At 44.7% G+C, this 21561-nt stretch overlaps 1 protein-coding gene across 12 annotated transcripts in view; it reads right to left on the reverse strand.

Moving 5' to 3' along the window:
* Nucleotides 1-931: 931 nt before the first annotated feature.
* The window catches only part of LOC109891417 (ral GTPase-activating protein subunit beta), a 55980-nt gene continuing 35350 nt past the window's right edge, over nt 932-21561 (reverse strand). For 8 of the 12 annotated variants that reach the window (XM_020483939.2, XM_020483938.2, XM_020483936.2 and 5 more), the window contains 12 exons: nt 14980-15167; nt 14621-14724; nt 13948-14103; nt 12295-12504; nt 11527-11685; nt 10933-11104; nt 10653-10775; nt 9827-9963; nt 9367-9472; nt 8957-9035; nt 3950-4098; nt 932-3792 (listed from right to left, as the gene is read on the reverse strand). In XM_020483939.2, coding sequence (XP_020339528.1) covers nt 3599-3792; nt 3950-4098; nt 8957-9035; nt 9367-9472; nt 9827-9963; nt 10653-10775; nt 10933-11104; nt 11527-11685; nt 12295-12504; nt 13948-14103; nt 14621-14724; nt 14980-15167 — 1777 coding nt within the window. In that variant the 3' untranslated portion in view covers nt 932-3598. Of the gene's footprint in view, nt 3793-3949; nt 4099-8956; nt 9036-9366; nt 9473-9826; nt 9964-10652; nt 10776-10925; nt 11105-11526; nt 11686-12294; nt 12505-13947; nt 14104-14620; nt 14725-14979; nt 15168-21561 lie in introns of those variants that run through there. The other 4 variants (XM_020483944.2, XM_020483943.2, XM_020483933.2 and 1 more) reach the window with 2 other exon arrangements.

Here is a 21561-nt window from a genome sequence, read left to right on the forward strand (position 1 = left end):
GGAAAGTAGTTATGTGAAAATGACCAGCTTAGTCACACCAATTTTAGGTGCCATGAGCTGCTGTGAGTGTGAATTAACACTTGAGCTGCATAGGCCTGTGTGAAGGCTACAGGGACCACTTTAAAACATGGAGAAGAAGAACATATCCTTTGGGTGCGTTGTTTGGAGGACAACCTAGTGGTCCGTTGTTCAGATACATTGCAGTTATGGTGTTAACCATAGTCTTCATTGATTATTTTTTTATATGGAAAACACCTTGTCACCCTAGAATACATATAGAAATCAAAAGTCCTTATAAAGCTCTTTTTTCATTGGCAGATGTCACACAGTCCTCCAGTCACACAGATAGATGGGGCTCCAAGGTAATGTTTCCACTATGTACAGATCTAGGATCAGCTTCTCGCATCACTTTACCATTAGTAGGGAAAATGCTAAAAACTGACCCAGGAAGTGTGCTGGGGCACCCACACCCTACTCCGATATGGAGGTAGTCTTTGCACACTGGTTTACAATTCCAATCAATATTTGAAATGGGATGTGTCCTATGGAAACAGATGGATGAATCTGTTCCATCTGGCCCATGGACCTTTATCAGCCTGCTGATATGAGAAAATAAAGTTACAGCAGCATGAATGTTTTTACTATAAATCTACTGTAATTCTATTTTTATGGGTGTCGACTACCAGTCATGGTGTGTCAGTTCAGGTCAAACACAATAATTAGTCTTGGAAAGGTGAAACTTTTGTTTAAGGATGATCGGTCCATTCTCAGAATGAGGTCACACAGAGACATGAAATCATATTGCATTCATCATTGTCTGTGTTTCAGCGCATCGAAAGTTCAGATTATTTACACTTCTTACATAAGTGTCAGAAACGGACAGTTTTAACTGCACCTAATTGTGTAAGAGAACCACACAGCATAAACATGGCAATAAGTGAATCAAAATCTTTATTCGTTACATTGGGTTACATTCAATATCCAATGAGTTTGTTTTTGACACACATATAGTAAGACCAATACAAACAAGCAGATTTTGTGCCTTTCCTAACGGAGGGACAGATGAACAAAATATACTTTCACACCCTCAGTATGTACACATCTTCCAACTTCATACAAGTTGATACCTTCAACATTTACACAATAAATGAGTGGTTTCTGAGGAACGGGATAAAAATCGAATTCAATTCACGTGGCACCATCGAGATTGTAGAATATTTGCAGAGCACAATGGCAGGCTAGAGTATCAATTCAATTGAGAATTTAAATTCATTGAGGCCATTTGAAAATCAGCAATAGGTTAGACATTCCATATTCAAAACAGTTAACACTAGTAAATGGACAGCAAAAGTCATGCCTGAAGTGACATTTTACTGGCCTGGTCGCAGATCAGGTTGTGCTGGAAAGCACAAACTCTTGAAGTTGCTAACAACCCTAGGAGTTGGCTATACAGCACAAACAGATCTGGGACCAGACTAACATTTTACTGCATTATTGATCCTCAAACACAGGACTTGTCAATTGACAATAAGCAAGTAACTGGAAATGACAGTAATATTATTCTGGAGAAATATAAATAACTCAAGTGAGCCTTTAGCTTCCCCAGATACCGTTAGGTTTCAATAGTTTAGTACAATTCATCTTTTCCTTAACAGTCAAGAAAATGGAAATCATTCCAAAATTAAACACAAAATTAGCAATCTATGGAACGAAAGTGGAGGAAACCTTATTTCCTGAAAATATAAATGGCTCGGGTGGATCACCACGGCAAATATCATGCAAAAGAAATATAGTTCCGGATTATTTTCCATATTGTAAAATAATAATAATAATAATAATAATAATAATAATAATAATAATAATAACGTATAAAATCTGTGTTTTAGACAGACCCAGTTACAATCTATGAACAGGACGCCAGTAGTAGCCATCCAACCCTTAATAGATCATTTTTTAAATGCTACATAAAACTGTGTTTCAGCCCTGTTATGTTGTCTGGAATAAAATCAAGCACAAATAAAGACACTAATTGGTGAAAAAAAAAGAGAGAAGTACAACCTCTGCCACAACACACTAGTGATTTAATGCTCTGAATTTGGTTTTAGGCTGGACATAAAACAAAAAGATTATGGACACAACATGGCGGTATGTATCAGGTTCTCTAGTCTGTGATGTCACATCTGGAATGTGATGTTAAACACAGTACTCATGACAAATCATTTTTTAAATCACCAAAGACGATCATTTTTCCAACTGTGACTATCAAAGTGAAACTCACCCTTAATATCACCAATCAAAATGTATTTTTCACATATTTTTTATTTGATATGGAAAGAAACAAACCAAGTGAATGTTTTTTTATCCAAACCAAAATATATATATATATATCCTGAATTCTACCATCAGATGCAGTGAATGTGAAATGCCACAGGTTTAAAAGTGAATAATGCCTAAAACGAGGTCAGTTGGTTGGGAGTGCATTGAGTACAAGGACCACGGTCGCATTCATTAGGGCACATTGTAGCAAAACACTGTACAACGGAAAACAAAACAAACGTTTCTCATTGGACTGATTGGAAGTTCTGGTTGACCCTCCCTTTTCATTCAGTTCGTTTAGTAGCTTATGAACACAACCCAGATGCCGATGAGTATAAAAAGGCTCAATCTACCTGAGATTTTAAGTAAAAGTACATTTCCACACTCTCTCGCTAACTGGCACAAGTGTGTATGTGGGAAGAGAAAACTAAGTCACTAGGTAAGTCAAAAATGACCATTGACTGAAGTGAGATTTGAGTTCTGTAAATAAAAAATGTAATGTCCTTTTTTTGAGATAAAAGTACATTTCTAATGTTTTGACCGGTCTATTTCGCTCCAGACCAACATAACAACAACAACAAACACGACGTTAGATATGGTAAAATGCAAAGACCAATGCGTTTCATAGAAAAGCAAACAGAAGAACTGGACTTGAAAAACCACAGTGATACGGCTGTGGGAACTGGTAACAGCCACAGAGTGGAAGCCATTTTGAGTGCCGATGGCAATCTCTTTGCCACGTCACAAGTCTAAAGTCACTGAGTATGTTCCCTCTGCTGACAGTCTGAAGCCTCGCAGCCAGGTGAGGTGAGTGCCTCAACCACAACCCATCAAAGAGTCCTACAATTTGTCGTGAGTCTAGCAGTGGAGGCTGCTGAGGAGAGGACGGCTCACAATAATGGCTGAAACGGTGCAAATGGAATGGCTTCAAACACCTGGAAACCATGTGTTTGATCATTTTGATACCATTCCAGCTATTCCGCTCCAGTCATTACCACGAGCCCGTCCTCCCCAATTAAGGTGCCACCAACCTCCTGTGAAGTCTAGACAGAAATACAGTAAGTGGCAAATAAGCAGTGTTGTGGCGCGGGGTGGGAAAAACTAAGATGGTCGGGTGCCGTGGCTACGGTGAGTCAGCATAGAAATAAAATGTTGACCTCCAGTTGAATCGCAACTTGCTCATAATATACATAACAAACCAAAAAACATTTGTCATATAGAATCTTTGCAGTCCTTGTGTCAGTCCCTCTCTGTGTGGGGGAGTGAGGTGAAAGGTGAAAGTTCACCGGTTGAGGCTGCGCTCCTCTACCTCCTGGAAGAGAGAGGTGTAGAACTCGGGCTCCAGCTGCTTGTTGCGGTAGCGGTTCACCACCTCAGCGATCTTCTGTTTCCGACGCACGTGCGGCGGGTTGTACGAGTCACTCTCCAGTCGCTTCCGCCGGCACGCGTTGATCACCGTCTGTCTCACCAGGAACCCTTAGAGGAGAAAGAGAGGACCAATGGCTCAGCACTTTGGAGCTAGGTCAAGTGACTCACACACACATTTGGCAGGTGTGAAGAAGACAGACACACAGTGTCACTGTGATGGCTAACACACACACACCATCACTCCCACACTTTTTCTCTCTCTCACCTAGTGACCTTCTGCTGACCACCATGCCGTCCACCAGGGGGACGACCATGCTGAACTTGCCCAGGGTCCCGTGCAGGCGGATCCGGAACAGGCCAGTCCTCAGAGGGTGGATGAAGATCACCTGCACATCCTGACCTGATGACGTGGGCCTGAAAGGAGGAGGGGAGGGTTGGACATGCATAGAGAGAGAGGCAGATAGGAAGAGGGAGAGCAGAAAGGTGGAAGTAGAACAGAGCAGATATGATACGCTGTCTCCGCTGCAGAGGAGCTATGAGCACCTCTTACCAGTCTGCTTTATGGAGGTCAGCCACCATCCAGCTGGCCTGGCTTTGTTCCTGTACTGTCTCTAGTTCAAACGTGCATTGCCTTGCTCCTGTATTCTGTTCTATATGCTGCCCTGGCAAGACCTAGTCCAGGCCACTGACCTACACTGCTTTGTCTCCTCAGCTAAATGAACATCACAGATAAATCATACAGCCGGAAATAACTTTTGGATATCAGAGCGGCGGTAACTCACCAGCCATACGACCAGGAATACAACTTTCCCAAATTGGATCCTTTGTTCGTACCCCCCCCAGGGAAATTGAACGGAGGTATATCCGACTCAGGAGGCGTGCACACCATTCGCCACTTCTGAGTATATTCACTCTCCGGACAAAAAAGTAGACAAGCTCAGGGCGAGTATCTCCTTCCAGAGAAACATCAGGGACTGTAACATCCTCTGTTTCACATAATCATGGCTCTTTCGAGATATACTGTCCCTGTCCATACAGCCAGCTGGGTTCTCAGTACATCGCACAGACAGGAATACAGTACTCTCCAGAAAGATGAAAGGCGGGGGTGTATGTTTCATGATTAACCAGTTGAGTGTGATTACATACAGAAACAAAAGTGCTATTGTTCACCTGACCTAGAATACCTCAAATACCGACCGTATTACCTCCCAAGAGAAATGTCTTAGGTTATAGTCACAGCCGTGTATATTCCCTTCAAGCCGATACCACGACAGCCCTCAAGGAACTTCACTCAAATCACATATCATGAGGCCGCATTTATTGTAGCTGGGGATTTTAACAAAGAAAATGAGGAAAACGCAACCGAAGTTCTATCAACACATTGACTGCAGCACTCGTTCTGGTAAAATACTTGACCACCGCTACTCCCCCTTTCAAAATGCCCACAAGGACCTCCCGCGCCCTCCTGTCGGCAAATCAGATCACGATTCTTCTTATAGGCAGAAACAAACAAGAAGTACCCGTGCTAAGGTCTATTCAACGCTGGTCTGACCAATCGGAAACCATGCTTCAAGATTGTTTTGATCCCGCGGACTGGGATATGTTCCAGGTAGCCTCTAGGAATAACATTGACGTATACATGGACACGGTGATTGAGTTCATCAGGAAGTGTATAGGGGATGTTGTTCCCACTGTGACTTTTAAAACCTGCCCAAACCACAAACGGTGGATAGATGGCAGCATTCACACAAAACTGAAAGAGCAAACCATCGTATTTAACCATGGCAAGGTGACTGGTTATATGTTTGAATGCAAACAATGTAGTTATTCCCTCTGTAAGGCGATCAAACAGGCAAAATGTCAGTATAGAGACAAAGTGGAGTCGCAATTCAATAGCTCAGACACGAGACGTGTGTGGCAAGGTCTACAGACAATCACAGATTACAAAGGGAAACCAGCCACGTCGCGGACACCAACATCTTGCTCCCAGACAAGGCTGCCAGCCGAGACAGCATCCCTAGCCGTGTCCTCAGAGCATGCGCAGACCAGCTGGCTGGAGTGTTTACGGATATATTCAATCTCTCCGTATCTCAGTCTGCTGTCCCCACTTCCTTCAAGATGTCCACCATTGTTCCTGTACCCAAGAAAGCACAAGGTGCGATGGTTTGCTCTTTCAGTTTTGTGTAACTGAACTAAATGACTATCGCCCCATAGCACTCACTTCTGTCATCTTGAAGTGCTTTGAGAGACTAGTCAAGGATCATATCACCTCTACCTTACACCCTAGAACCCTAATGGATCCACAGACGATGCAATCTCCATCGCACTGCACACTGCCATATCCCATCTGGACAAGAGAAATACCTACGTAAGAATGCTGTTAATTGACTATAGCTCAGCCTTCAACACCACAGTACCCTCCAAGCTCATCATTAAGCTTGGAGCCCCGGGTCTGAACCCCGCCCTGTGCAGCAACTGGGTCCTGGACTTCCTGGCGGGCCGACCCCCAGGTGAAACAACACCTCCACGTCGCTGATCCTCAACACTGGGGCACCACAAGGGTGTGTGCTCAGCCACCTCCTGTACTCCCTGTTCTCCCATGACTGCGTGGTCAAGCACACCTCCAACTCAATCATCACATTTGCAGAAGACACGAATGTAGTACGCTTGATTACCAACAAGTAGGAGACTAATAACCTCACCCTCAACAAAACGAAGCAGCTGATCGTGGACTTCAGGAAACAGCAGAGGGAGCACAGCACTCCCCTATCCACATAGACAAACCCACAGTGGAGAAGGTGGAAAGCTTCAAGTTCCTCTGCGTATACATCACTGACAATCTGAAATGGTCCAACCACACAGACAGTGTGGTGAAGAAGGCGCAACAGCACCTCTTCAACCTCAGGAGGCTGAAGAAACTCAGCTTGGACCCTAAGACCCTCACAAATTTGACAGATGCACAATTGAGAGCATCATGTCAGGCTGTATCACCGCCTGGTACGGCAACTGCGTTGGGCAGACTGCACCACCCTCTGGAGAGCCCTGTGGTTGTAGGCGGTGCAGTCTGCCCAACGCATCACTGGGGATCACCGGCTTCTATGTCAAGGCCATCAGACTGTTAAATAGCCATCACAAGCAGGCTACCACACGGTTACTCAACCCTGCACCTGAGAGGCTTCTACCCTATATACATAGACTAACTGGCCACTTTAATAATGTTTACATACTGCTTTACTCATCTCATGTATTCTATTCTACAGTAATTTAGTTTACATATTTCTTAATTCCAATCTTTTACTTTTAGATTTGTGTGTATTGTTGTGAATTGTTAGATAGTACTGCACTGGAGCTAGAACACAAGCACTTCACCTGCAATAACATCTGCTAAATATGTGTATGTGACCAATAACATCTGCTAAATATGTGTATGTGAGCAATAACTTCTAAATATGTGTATGTGAGCAATAAAATGCAGCAAACAAATATGTAGGGACATAAGCTTGATGTAGTCATTGCATGCTATGAATATGGGACCAAATACTAAACCTTTGACTACTTTAATACACTATAAGTGGATTTGTCCAAATACTTATGACTCATGGGGGGGACTAAATACATAGTGCTTCGTTTCTAAAAAAGTAAAACAGATATATGTTTGAAAATACCCTTGAACTGAAGGTCAGATTCTGTACTGTCGCATTATAGAAAACATTTGATCTCAAATCCAAAATGCTGGAGTATAGAGCCAAATGTAAAGTTTTAGCTTCACCGTCCAAATAAATAAACTCAAGAGTGTACTTTAGCCTCGAGCCACACTGATCTTGCGGGCTCACGTGAGATATATATATATATATATATATATATATATATATATATATCTCTCTCTATCTCTCTATCTATACATACATACACACACTGCTCAAAAAAATAAAGGGAACACTAAAATAACACATCCTGAATGAAATATTATTTTTTCTTTACATAGTTGAATGTGCTGACAACAAAATCACACAAAAATTATCAATGGAAATCAAATTTATCAACCCATGGAGGTCTGGATTTTGAGTCACACTCAAAATTAAAGTGGAAAACCACACTACAGGCTGATCCAACTTTGATGTAATGTCCTTAAAACAAGTAAAAATGAGGCTCAGTAGTGTGTGTGGCCTCCACGTGCCTGTATGACCTCCCTACAACGCCTGAGCATGCTCCTGATGAGGTGGCGGATGGTCTCCTCCACGTCTCCTGATGTACTGGCCGGTCTCCTGGTAGCGCCTCCATGCTCTGGACACTACGCTGACAGACACAGCAAACCTTCTTGCCACAGCTCGCATTGATGTGCCATCCTGGATGAGCTGCACTACCTGAGCCACTTGTGTGGGTTGTAGACTCCGTCTCATGCTACCACTAGAGTGAAAGCACCGCCAGCATTCAAAAGTGACCAAAACATCAGCCAGGAAGCATAGGAACTGAGAAGTGGTCTGTGGTCACCACCTGCAGAACCACTCATTTATTGGGGGTGTCTTGCTAATTGCCTATAATTTCCACCTGTTGTCTATTCCATTTGCACAACAGCATGTGAAATTTATTGTCAATCAGTGTTGCTTCCTAAGTGGACAGTTTGATTTCACAGAAGTGTGATTGACTTGGAGTTACATTGTGCTGTTTAATTGTTCCCATTATTTTTTTGAGCAGTGTATATATGACTGTAGTAAAGGACAACTGTCTGGTCTTGGCAGTGGCATACTCTGAGCTTCTACCTGGCAAGTCAGAAGAGGAAAGAGCTCCTTTAGGAGGTCTATTGAACTCTTTTCTAGGAGTTTATCCTTGTCATTATCGCCTTTGCTTGCTCTTTTGAGGGTTTAATCACCCATTTATATTGAACCATTAGGTCCAGTTTCCAGACGCCTTGACTAAAATGCATGCTTAGAGGAGAATCTCCATTTAAAAAGTTTAATGTTTTATTACGTATTGATAGCTAGGGAGTGATTTGAGACAGGCTGTCAGTGTTGACTAGTGATGGCTAGGGAGTGATTTGAGACAGGCTGTCAGTGTTGACTAGTGATGGCTAGGGAGTGATTTGAGACAGGCTGTCAGTGTTGACTAGTGATGGCTAGGGAGTGATTTGAGACAGGCTGTCAGTGTTGACTAGTGATGGCTAGGGAGTGATTTGAGACAGGCTGTCAGTGTTGACTAGTGATGGCTAGGGAGTGATTTGAGACAGGCTGTCAGTGTTGACTAGTGATGGATAGGGAGTCGGCAGTGCAGTAACCTTGTGGATGTGCTACTGTTGGCCGTGGTCTCCACTCCAGTGCTCGTCTCTACCAGCAGGTCAGCCAGAGGAAAGTTATCTACAACACAGGAATTCGACATACATGGCAGTTCAAACTTCTCGTTGCACACAATTTATCAAGGTGCAGGGAAATCGGTCATTTCAGAAATATGAAGATGAACATTCCTCCAGAAAAATAAACATTTAACAACTCGTTAAGAGTTGTATCTGATAGTAAAATGTTTGTAAGGACATGTCTGTAGTTTCTACAGATCTGATACACTGTTTCTACCAATAGTACAAATATTTCATGACTAGATAAGACTTGAGTTCCGCTGGATTTCATAGAGAACCAAAATGGCAGCCAAAAGAGGCCAGTTTCAGCGTGAAGCAGCAGGAAGGTAGCCTACCGATATCGTCGTAGCGCTCCACCCAGACCACCAGCACTTTGGTCTCGGGGCCCATTGGAGGGATGGTCCTGCCAGGAGGCATCTTCTTAGACTTCACCGTGGGACTCTAAGGGACAGACAATAGTGGAAATCACGTGAACAAGCTAGAACAAAGAAAACGACAGGCTAAATTCCTCCTTAAAGCAGCTTTAAGGCCTCAACACAGTTGTATTTAAACCTTTGCATAGCGATCACCATTCCCTAACCACAGCCATGTAAGTATCGAGTCCCTGAAGGCAAGAATGAAAACCAGAAGTGCTTTAGCCCTCCAGACAGGTAGGATTTGGGTTTAGGTCACTGATCAGGTCGGTCGGTCTGAGGAAAATAATACTAGTATACTGTTCACATGTAGACACTGGTATGGTGCTGGAGAGAGCGCTAACGATGTTAAAGTGCTATAATAGTCTGCGGTGTGTCTTACCCTCTGCCCAGGGGCCACGTTGTCAGAGTGGTTGGGGAAGAGGTCCAGTGTGAGGTTGGACTGTTTCAGCAGGCTGGGCAGCAGGTCCATCTGAGAGTCTGGCTCTCCCGTAGGGAAACTGTTCTCTGACGACTCCGCTACAAAAACACAAAGACAAGTCTGCATCCCAAACTGCACCCACTCCAGGTCACTCCTCAACATCTATAACTAGTAGAAATGATAAAATAACCTACACCTTTTCATATAACTGCCCCTTTTCTGGCCTGCAAATTGCATTTGACAAACAAATCGGTCCAAAAAATGTCACTGTACAGCACTCTGCTGAATTTTGAAATCACGATGTGGCCCGCCTCGAGACAAGATGATGCCTACCCTGCCCTATGTAATGCCAGTTCCATAGCGTTTCTTATTAGACAGGTTCAGGTAGTCCCTCCGTGTATTAGTATGTTCTCTCTGTTAAGTGCCTAATGAATACCACCCTGCTTAATGGCTACCTAATGAATACCACCCTGCTTAATGGCTACCTAATACAATTACAACGCTCCACAACACTATCTAATACAATTACAACGCTCTAGAAAAGAAAGAAGATTTGTAGAACAAATTAGGGGAAATCCATAAAGACACACAGTGGGGATTTCCTTATGGAGAACAGCGGCTTTGGGATCCATGAGAAACAAAGAGAAAGATGAGGAGAGAATAGAAAAAGTGAAGGCTTAAAAAGAGAGATGAAGAATGTACTGTAGAGAAAATAAGACAGGAGGATTGGAAACTGGGGTGAGAGAAAAGTAATGAGTAGTGAAGATGGGAGAGGAATGAGGCCCACCGGTGGACTCTGTGAGCGAGGGAACGACGAAGGCAATTTCGGTCAAGGCGTCTGCATAGTACAGCACCCGCTTCTCTCCATTGAACACGCCCCCACCCGTGTCTCCCAGGGTGACCATGTCATCTGTGGGGACAGAGAACAACTTCCTTACTACTGTAAAAAAAAAAATCATAATAATTTAAATAGAAAAAAATATATATTAATGATTTGGCACGATAATGTGAAAAAAGTATAGAAGCCCTTGGGGGGTAGGGCTGGTTGGGTGGGGTGTACCTCCCACCTGGTGGGTTTCTGTCTACGTTATTGTTGTTGTTCTTGTTGATGGACCAGCTGGTGTAGACACTGCCTGTCCAGCCCGGGTGCTGCCCCACCTCCACGGGCCAGCCCAGCGACAGCAGGAACTCCAGGAAGTGGTGCTGCACGTTGGAGCTAGACTCCACGTTCCTCAGGATCTGGTATGGGACAGAGTGATAGAGACAGACAGAAATGGAAATGAATGGTCAAGTCTTGTCTATAAATTATTTTACAGGGTCCAAAACTATTTTAAAAAGTGTATTCTCCTCGACAGATTTTTTTTATCACTTTACAAAAACGACCAACTCCGCAGACAGACCCCCCATCTTGACATATTCAAATTTCTACACACTTGGCAAAACCAACAGATAATAAATTACCCGATATGAACTGGATAATATTAGGGAGCATTTTGCATTCTGGGTAATATCAGTGATAAATTCAGATAGTAACTCCCCTTTAACCCCGTTGATTGCCCTCCCCTTTAACACCGTTGATTGCCCTCCCCTTTAACCCCGTTGATTGCCCTCCCCTTTAACCCCGTTGATTGCCCTCCCCCTTAACCCCGTTGACCAGTCACCTCCTGGCTGCTCTTCTGGCCAGCCTTCATGTAGAAGAGGAAGACTGTGTCACAGGGTCGGCAGGGGAGCAGGTCCAGGTAGCTCATGTCATCAAAGAAGCCAGGCAACCCAGAGTCCAGTGCAATCAGGTGGGGAGGTAGGCGACTGTTGCCGGGCTCCTGGAGGGCAGGTAACAAAGTTAAATGTGATTGGCTGGTTTAAAATCAGCAGATTTAAGGGCCAGTTTAACTGCGCTATTAGTTTGACTATATTTTGCTACCATATGATAACCCATGTCATCAAATGATCTATACAGGGTTTCAACTTAATTACATCTTGCAGGGTTGATTGCATGCTTTCCTGCTAATACTTTCAAGGATCCTTGAAGTAGTCACTGATCTAACAGGATTGGATAGGTGAAAGCAAAAGGTTCCACTACATGCATGTCACGTACCTTTTGTTTCAATCCCTTCAAAACCGACCCATTCTTTCCTCTCCCCTTCCTTGACTTGTTCCCCTCCACTCCTCCCTCTCCTTTCCTTTCCTTTCCTTTCCTCTCCCCCCTCTCCACTCCCCTCCTCATACCCCTCCCTTACCTTGTTCCCCTCCACTCCTCCCTCTCCTTTCCTTTCCTCTCCCCCCTCTCCACTCCCCTCCTCATACCCCTCCCTTACCTTACCTTGTTCCCCTCCACCCCTCCCCTCTCCCGCCTTGTTTCCCTCGACTCTTCCCCCTCTCCCCCTCCTTTCCTACCCCTCACTCCCCCCTTCCTTCTATTCCCACAGTACCTTGAGAGCCTCCAGCGACAGGAAGCCAAAGTGCGACAGGAAAAGGCGGGCGGTCTGGAACTCTTGAGAGGGCGGTGGGGGCTTGCAGTCCGTCAGCGGGTCTGGGAAGCTCTTGTTGCACCAGCGCTCCTCGCTGCTGTGCTCCAGTGTTGTTTCATACTCAGTCTGCTTGGCCATCACACCACACAGCTTGTTGTGCTGCATCTCCAGCTGAGAAGCAAAGAGAGAGAGGGCAGAAAGAGAGAGAAGGGGGGGGGGCAGAGAGAGAGGGGGCAGGATGATGTTGCCTATTGACATTTGAGAAGGTCAGTTTTGTTTATGTGTCTCCTCTCAAAATGGTGGTTAGGAGAGGGTAAGCACTGATCCAAGATCTGTGTCAAATGACATCTGCCTGGAGTGGGATCCTGTGGTGTAGTTCATTCTGAACAAGAACTTATTGTAGCAGTAGAAAATAGTATTAGTAGAGGGCCTCCCGGGTGGCGCAGTGGTCTAGGGCACTGCATTGCAGTACTAGCTGTGCCACCAGAGACTGTGGGGACGCGCCCAGGCTCTGTCGCTGCCGGCCGCGACCGGGAGGTCCGTGGGGCGACGCACAATTGGCTTAGCGTCGTCCGGGTTAGGGAGGGTTTGGCCGGTAGGGATATCCTTGTCTTATCGCGCACTAGCAACTCCTATGGCGGGCCGGGCGCAGTGCACGCAAACCAAGGTCGCCAGGTGCACAGTGTTTCCTCCGACACATTGGTACGGCTGGCTTCCGGGTTGGATGGTGCTGTGTTAAGAAGCAGTGCGGCTTGGTTGGGTTTCGGAGGACGCATGGCTTTCAACCGTCGTCTCTCCCGAGCCCGTACGGGAGTTGTAGAGATGAGACAAGATAGTAGCTACTAAACAATTGGATACCACGAAATTGGGGAGAAAAGGGGGTAAAAAAGAAAATAGTAGTAGTCATGGTGAAGGCCATACAAGATCACTCCCAGGACAAATAAGGCATTTGAGTTGTGCTAGCGAGTCCCATGCATAATTACATACACCCAATCACATCAAACCACACACCCAATCCCCTCATCAAAACCACCCCTGAAACACCCACACACCTAACATGAACAAATCTTCACAAAACCCTCATACTCCCACAAAACCAATACAGTGCACACCCAATCCCTAGCCCCCAAACATAAACAACTAACATCAAAACCTTTCTTTCCCAGCATGAATTATATGCATTAGTGAAACATGTCCCGTTTGTGTGAGGACAACTCCCGCCCAGATCACGGTGCTTCAGCGTTGTAAGTGTTACGAAGAGTTCGGCTTGTCAGTTGAGAAACATTGCATTCCACAAATCATTTTCAGATAGACACCGATTCATTGACGTGGAGGAGTTCACGGAGAATAACAGTCTAAAGTCAGACTACATTTTGTTTATCATTTATATGCTAGTTGTACAAAGTGCCCCATCTGGGCCATATTCCTTAAGCTGACCTTGGATCAATTTGTTATCTATTCATTAATAACAGGGGGACCAGATCCTAGATACCCGTTTTGAGGCACTTTGTAAACACAGACCCTGAGAACACTACCTCTACTCTGCAATACAATCCTCATTAGGGCAATGGAGACAATTATTCTAACATGGACGGACCACCGATGCTAACCTACCTCCTCATCTACAATATCATGCAGGTCTGGAATGCTTAGGTCCGCTTTCACAAATGGAATTTTGTCCACTTCTTCAGGGAAGGGTCTGTGTTTGACGTTGAACCGGATCCCCACATCATTTTTGGGAGTGGGCCGGCTCTCTGGGACAAACACCTGCTACAGAGAGAAGAGAGGGGAAGAGAAAAGGAGAGATGAGACTTATGAGAGACACATACCCCTGAGAAAGGAGCTAGGAAGACTCAACAAGAAACATGAGCTGACATCTGATCAGTTAGCAATGGTTAAAAGCTCTACAATGAATATCAATGCCCTGACGCAGACATGTTTTCACCAAAACAGGTCTGGTACCAACATCAGGAATCATTGTTCATTTTGAATGAGAATATTGCACTACTTGTGTCTCATTAAAGCTATGTGAAAAAAGCTGCTTTATAACAATGGAGTTGCTAGTTAAATTAGATGTTAATGTAAACCTGGACACTAATAGAAATGTAGTGACCATATCACCATGATGAATCTAAAGGGTTATCTACCATGTGTTACCTTATGGCTGGCGCTGGCCTACCTGGGCTGATGGAAGAGCTGCATAATGATCTACCATGTGTTACCTTGTGGCTAGCGCGGGCCTCCCTGGGCTGATGGAAGAGCTGCATAATGATCTACCATGTGTTACCTTGTGGCTAGCGCGGGCCTCCCTGGGCTGATGGAAGAGCTGCATGGTCCAGGCGTGTCTCCCGGACATCCCCCTGATCAACATGGTCACGGACGGACAGGGATCTGCTGACACACACACACACCAGGTCAAAAGAGTCTCTCTCATTCGACACCATACAGAAGACACACAAACTGGGGGGAGTGGACTTTGTTTTTTGTTGCTAAAATTTTTAAGACTAATTCTTATTAGCTATCAGTCTGGTATCAGTAAAACATGTTGAGGACTGATAACAGGTGGGAGGATAACTGACAAGCACGTTGGGGATAACTGACAAGCACGTTGGGGATAACTGACAGCATATGTTGAGGATAACTGACTCTGTTCATTGCCCATCGGCTGCTCCAGCATGGCCAGGATGACAGAGTTGTCCAGGACAAAGTAGCGGAAGTTCTTGTGACTGGTGGAGGTCAGCCTGGAGTACTTGATCAGGGTGTCCTCGTTCAGCAGGCTGCAGGGGGAGGCGGGGCCACTAGGCGACGGGAACGCCCCCAGGACTTGCATTATACTGTCAGGGAGCGCAAAGAGAGGGTTTCTACGAGTTACCACAGCCACAAAGTAAAAATTAGCTAAATCATGAAAAATTTAGAAAACAAAAATTTGCTTTTTGGTCTTAATTTAAGGGTTAGGTGTAAGGTTAGCAGTGTGGTTAAGCTTAGGTTTGAAATCACATTAAGAAGAGAAAGTAGAAATAGGCAGGGTTGAAGACTGTGGCTACTAGTGACTCCAGAGGTGCAGTACTGACAGGGAGAGTAAAGAGAGGATGAGGAGTGACTCCAGAGGTGCAGTACTGACAGGGAGAGTAAAGAGAGGATGAGGAGTGACTCCAGAGGTGCAGTACTGACAGGGAGAGTAAAGAGAGGATGAGAAGTGACTCCAGAGGTGCAGTACTGACAGGGAGAGTAAAGAGAGGATAAGGAGTGACTTCAGAGCTACTGGGAGGAGGATGGCTCGCAATAAATGGCCAGAATGGAGCCAATGGAATGGCATCAAACACCTGGAAACCATGAGTTTCATGTATTTGATACCATTCCACGAATTCCGCTCCTGTCATTACCACGAGCCCGTTCTCCCCAATGAAGGTGCCGCCAACATCCTGTGTTCCAGAGGTACAGTGCATTGGAAAGATAGAAAGGATATGAGGCAGAAATCCCCACTATAATACATTTCAAAACACTGAATAGTATATGAATAAACATGTAACCCTGAATAAAGTGGATTAGTCAACATATTTTGTAATTAGACATAAATACTTCAGGTAAAATGGTTGCAAACAATTAAAAGCTATGGTCTGATTGGTATATACATTTTTGGACTTAAATGATTGATAGTTGTTGATCGTGGGACAATACAACTAATAAATGCCTCGTGAGCCTAGTTAAACTCTTTCCCTCAGCAGAACCCCAAAAATAAAGGTTGTTTTACTCCATTGTTTGCCAACAATGTATTTGTAAACGAACACGGTATAGCTTCTAAACAGCTGATTACCAAAACAAGTGGTAGGTTGACCGACTCCTTTAAAGAGAGAGACTTTAAACGGAGTAAAAGGTTTCAATTTCCCCATGTCCTTATAACACCTCATATCTTTAACCTTTGTTCTGTTACATCACACATAGTCCTTGGCGACGTTCTCAAAATGTTCCACTGATTACACCTGTTCCATGTATTGGTTCACCAAGACCAGTGTGTATATAAAGGGGACTGAGCCTAATAGACTACATTAGTTCTGAAGAGGCATCGTTTCAGAATGAGGGATGCTGTAGCTCTACTGGTGTTGCTGTTCTGTCTGGGGAATGGAGAGAGCAGGGACATCTGGACTGAGCTGAAGGAGTGGAGAGACATGGTGGTGGATCTGAGGAACACGGGGACCAGACTGACAGCCAGCGAGAGCCATGTGGAGTACCAGAGTGTGGAGCTGAGGAACACGGGGACCAGACGGACAGCCAGCGAGAGCCATGTGGAGTACCAGAGTGTGGAGCTGAGGAACACGGGGACCAGACGGACAGCCAGCGAGAGCCATGTGGAGGACCAAAGTGTGGAGCTGAGGGTCATTAATAATGAACTGCAGGCCTCCCGAGTGGCGCAGTGGTCTAAGGCACTGCATCACAGTGCTAGCTGTGCCACTAGACATCCTGGTTCGAGTCCAGGCTCTATCGCAGTCGGCCTCGACCGGAAGACCCATGTGGCGGCGCACAATTGGCCCAGCGTCACCCGGGTTAGGAGGGTTTGGCTGGCAGGGATGTCCTTGTCCCATCGCGCACGAGCGACTCCTGTGGCGGGCCGGGTGCAATGCACACCGACACAGTCGCCAGTTGTACGGTGTTTCCTCCGACACATTGGTGTAAGAGGGCATTGTGTCAAGAAGCAGTGCAGCTTGGTTGAGTTTCAGAGGACGCACGGCTCTTGACCTTCGCCTCTCCCGAATCCCTAAGGGAGTTGCAGCGAAGGGACAAGATTGTAACTACCAAATTGGATACCACGAAAAATAGGGAGAAAAAGGGTAATAAAAATAAATAAAACAAATCTAAAACAAATAGGAAAAAAACTAACAAACAAACAAATCTAGATGCACTGCAGTTCCACTAGAACAAGGTGGAGGAACTGGATAGAGAGAACACAGGTATAGTCAGGCAGCTACTTACTTTAGAACTGTGATTTAAGATTAGGAAAACAGTCGTGTGTTGAATTCATGAAAACTGTTTCCAGAGCGACAGCCAGGTGGAGGAACTGAAGAGACAATGCATGTATGAACAACACCCTGTAAAGCCTTTTAATCTATGAACTAGATTATAAACGTCTACACTCTGTTTGTGATTAATATATTGTGATAGAAGTAATCGATGTCACTAATACTAGGTAGGCCCAGAGGCAGTGGGTAGGCCCAGAGGCAGTGGGTAGGCCCAGAGGCAGTGGGTAGGCCCAGAGGCAGTGGGTAGGCCCAGAGGCAGTGGGTAGGCCCAGAGGCAGTGGGTAGGCCCAGAGGCAGTGGGTAGGCCCAGAGGCAGTGGGTAGGCCCATGTAAATGTGATGGACTAGAATTGTTTTATGATTTTAAATTATCCCCTTAAATTATCCACTTACACATTTTGTTACATTACAGCCTTATTCTAAAATGTATCAGCATTTTTTTTTTCATCAATCCACACACACACAAAATACCTTATTCAGACCCTTTGCTATGAGACTCGAAATTGAGTAATCAGGGGAGAAGGTCATTGGTCAGGGATATGACCAAGAACCCAATGGTCACTGACAGAGCTCCAGAGTTCCTCTGTGGAGATGGTTGTCCTTCTGGAAGGTTCTCCCATCTCTGCAACACTCCACCAATCAGGCATTTATGGTAGAGTGGCCATGACTGTCCGCATGGAAACAAGATGCTCTGGTCTGATGAAACCAAGATTGAACTTTTTGGCCTGAATGCCAAGTGTCACGTCTGGAGGAAACCTGGCACTATCCCTACGGTGAAGCATGGTGGTGGCAGCATCATGCTGTGGGGATGTTTTTCAGTGGCAGGGACTGGGAGACTAGTCAGGATCGAAGGAAAGATGAACAGAGCAAAGTACAGAAAGATCCTTGATAAAAATAATAACTTGCTCCAGAGCGCTCAGGACCTCAGGCTGGGACAAAGGTTCACCTTCCAACAGGATAACAACTCTAAGCACACAGCCAAGACAGCGCAGGAGTGGATTTGGGACAAGTCTCTGAATGTCCTTGAGTGACCCAGCCAGAGCCTGGACATAAACTCGATCGAACATCTCTGGAGAGACCTGAAAATAGCTGTGCAGCGACGCTTCTCATCCAACCTGACAGAGCTTGAGAGGATCTGCAGAGAAGAATGGGAGAAACTCCCCAAATACAGGTGTGACAAGCTTATAGCGTCATACCCAAGAAGACTCGAGGCTGTCATTCCTGTCATTACTGAAAGAGATCATGATACCTCACATCTCAAAATAGGGCTACTTAATGTTAGATCCCTTACTTCAAAGGCAATTATAGTCAATGAACTAATCACTGATCATAATCTTGATGTGATTGGCCTGACTGAAACATGGCTTAAGCCTGATGAATTTACTGTTTTAAATGAGGCCTCACCTCCTGGCTACACTAGTGACCATATCCCCCGTGCATCCCGCAAAGGCGGAGGTGTTGCTAACATTTACGATAGCAAATTTCAATTTACAAAAAAAAAAATGACATTTTCGTCTTTTGAGCTTCTAGTCATGAAATCTATGCAGCCTACTCAATCACTTTTTATAGCTACTGTTTACAGGCCTCCTGGGCCATATACAGCGTTTCTCACTGAGTTCCCTGAATTCCTATCGGACCTTGTAGTCATAGCAGATAATATTCTAATCTTTGGTGACTTTAATATTCACATGGAAAAGTCCACAGACCCACTCCAAAAGGCTTTCGGAGCCATCATCGACTCAGTGGGTTTTGTCCAACATGTCTCTGGACCCACTCACTGTCACAGTCATACGCTGGACCTAGTTTTGTCCCATGGAATAAATGTGGTGGATCTTAATGTTTTTCCTCATAATCCTGGACTATCGGACCACCATTTTATTACGTTTGCAATTGCAACAAATAATCTGCTTAGACCCCAACCAAGGAACATCAAAAGTCGTGCTATAAATTCACAGACAACACAAAGATTCCTTGATGCCCTTCCAGACTCCCTCTGCCTACCCAAGGACGCCAGAGGACAAAAATCAGTTAACCACCTAACTGAGGATCTCAATTTAACCTTGCACAATACCCTAGATGCAGTTGCACCCCTAAAAACAAAAAAAATGTCTCATAAGAAACTAGCTCCCTGGTACACAGAAAATACCCGAGCTCTGAAGCAAGCTTCCAGAAAATTGGAACGGAAATGGCGCCACACCAAACTGGAAGTCTTCCGACTAGCTTGGAAGGACGGTACCGTGCAGTACCGTAGAGCCCTTACTGCTGCTCGATCATCCTATTTTTCTAACTTAATTGAGGAAGATAAGAACAATCCGAAATTCCTTTTTAATACTGTCGCAAAGCTAACTAAAAAGCAGCATTCCCCAAGAGAGGATGACTTTCACTTTAGCAGTGATAAATTCATGAACTTCTTTGAGGAAAAGATTATGATTATTAGAAAGCAAATTACGGACTCCTCTTTAAACCTGCGTATTCCTCCAAACCTCAGTTGTCCTGAGTCTGCACAACTCTGCCAGGACCTAGGATCAAGTGTTTTAGTACTATATCTCTTGACACAATGATGAAAATAATCATGGCCTCTAAACCTTCAAGCTGCATACTGGACCCTATTCCAACTAAACTACTGAAAGAGCTGCTTCCTGTGCTTGGCCCTCCTATGTTGAACATAATAAACGGCTCTCTATCCACTGGATGTGTACCAAACTCACTAAAAGTGGCAGTAATAAAGCCTCTCTTGAAAAAGCCAAACCTTGACCCAGAAAATATAAAAAACTATCGGCCTATATCGAATCTTCCATTCCTCTCAAAAATTTTTGAGAAGGCTGTTGCGCAGCAACTCACTGCCTTCCTGAAGACAAACAATGTATACGAAATGCTTCAGTCTGGTTTTAGACCCCATCATAGCACTGAGACGGCACTTGTGAAGGTGGTAAATGACATTTTAATGGCATCGGACCGAGGCTCTGCATCTGTCCTCGTGCTCCTAGACCTTAGTGCTGCTTTTGATACCATTGATCACCACATTCTTTTGGAGAGATTGGAAACCCAAATTGGTCTACACGGACATGTTCTGGCCTGGTTTAGATCTTATCTGTCGGAAAGATATCAGTTTGTCTCTGTGAATGGTTTGTCCTCTGACAAATCAACTGTAAATTTCGGTGTTCCTCAAGGTTCCGTTTTAGGACCACTATTGTTTTCACTATATATTTTACCTCTTGGGGATGTTATTCGAAAATATAATGTAAACTTTCACTGCTATGCGGATGACACACAGCTGTACATTTCAATGAAACATGGTGAAGCCCCAAAATTGCCCTCGCTAGAAGCATGTGTTTCAGACATAAGGAAGTGGATGGCTGCAAACTTTCTACTATTAAACTCGGACAAAAACAGAGATGCTTGTTCTAGGTCCCAAGAAACAAAGAGATCTTCTGTTGAATCTGACAATTAATCTTAATGGTTGTACAGTCGTCTCAAATAAAACTGTGAAGGACCTCGGCGTTACTCTGGACCCTGATCTCTCTTTTGAAGAACATATCAAGACCATTTCGAGGACAGCTTTTTTCCATCTACGTAACATTGCAAAAATCAGAAACTTTGTCCAAAAATGATGCAGAAAAATTAATCCATGCTTTTGTCACTTCTAGGTTAGACTACTGCAATGCTCTATTTTCCGGCTACCCGGATAAAGCACTAAATAAACTTCAGTTAGTGCTAAATACGGCTGCTAGAATCCTGACTAGAACCAAAAAATGTGATCATATTACTCCTCTCTACACTGGCTTCCTGTCAAAGCAAGGGCTGATTTCAAGGTTTTACTGCTAACCTACAAAGCATTACATGGGCTTGCTCCTACCTATCTCTCGGATTTGGTCCTGCCGTACATACCTACACGTACGCTACGGTCACAAGACGCAGGCCTCCTAATTGTCCCTAGAATTTCTAAGCAAACAGCTGGTGGCAGGGCTTTCTCCTATAGAGCTCCATTTTTATGGAACGGTCTGCCTACCCATGTCAGAGACGCAAACTCGGTCTCAACCTTTAAGTCTTTACTGAAGACTCATCTCTTCAGTGGGTCATATGATTGAGTGTAGTCTGGCCTAGGAGTGGGAAGGTGAACGGAAAGGCTCTGGAGCAACGAACCGCCCTTGCTGTCTCTGCCTGGCCTGTTCCCCTCTTTCCACCGGGATTCTCTGCCTCTAACCCTATTACAG

Source organism: Oncorhynchus kisutch, linkage group LG5, assembly GCF_002021735.2.
Source record: "Oncorhynchus kisutch isolate 150728-3 linkage group LG5, Okis_V2, whole genome shotgun sequence".
In the NCBI taxonomy this organism is placed as follows: Eukaryota; Metazoa; Chordata; class Actinopteri; order Salmoniformes; family Salmonidae; genus Oncorhynchus; species Oncorhynchus kisutch.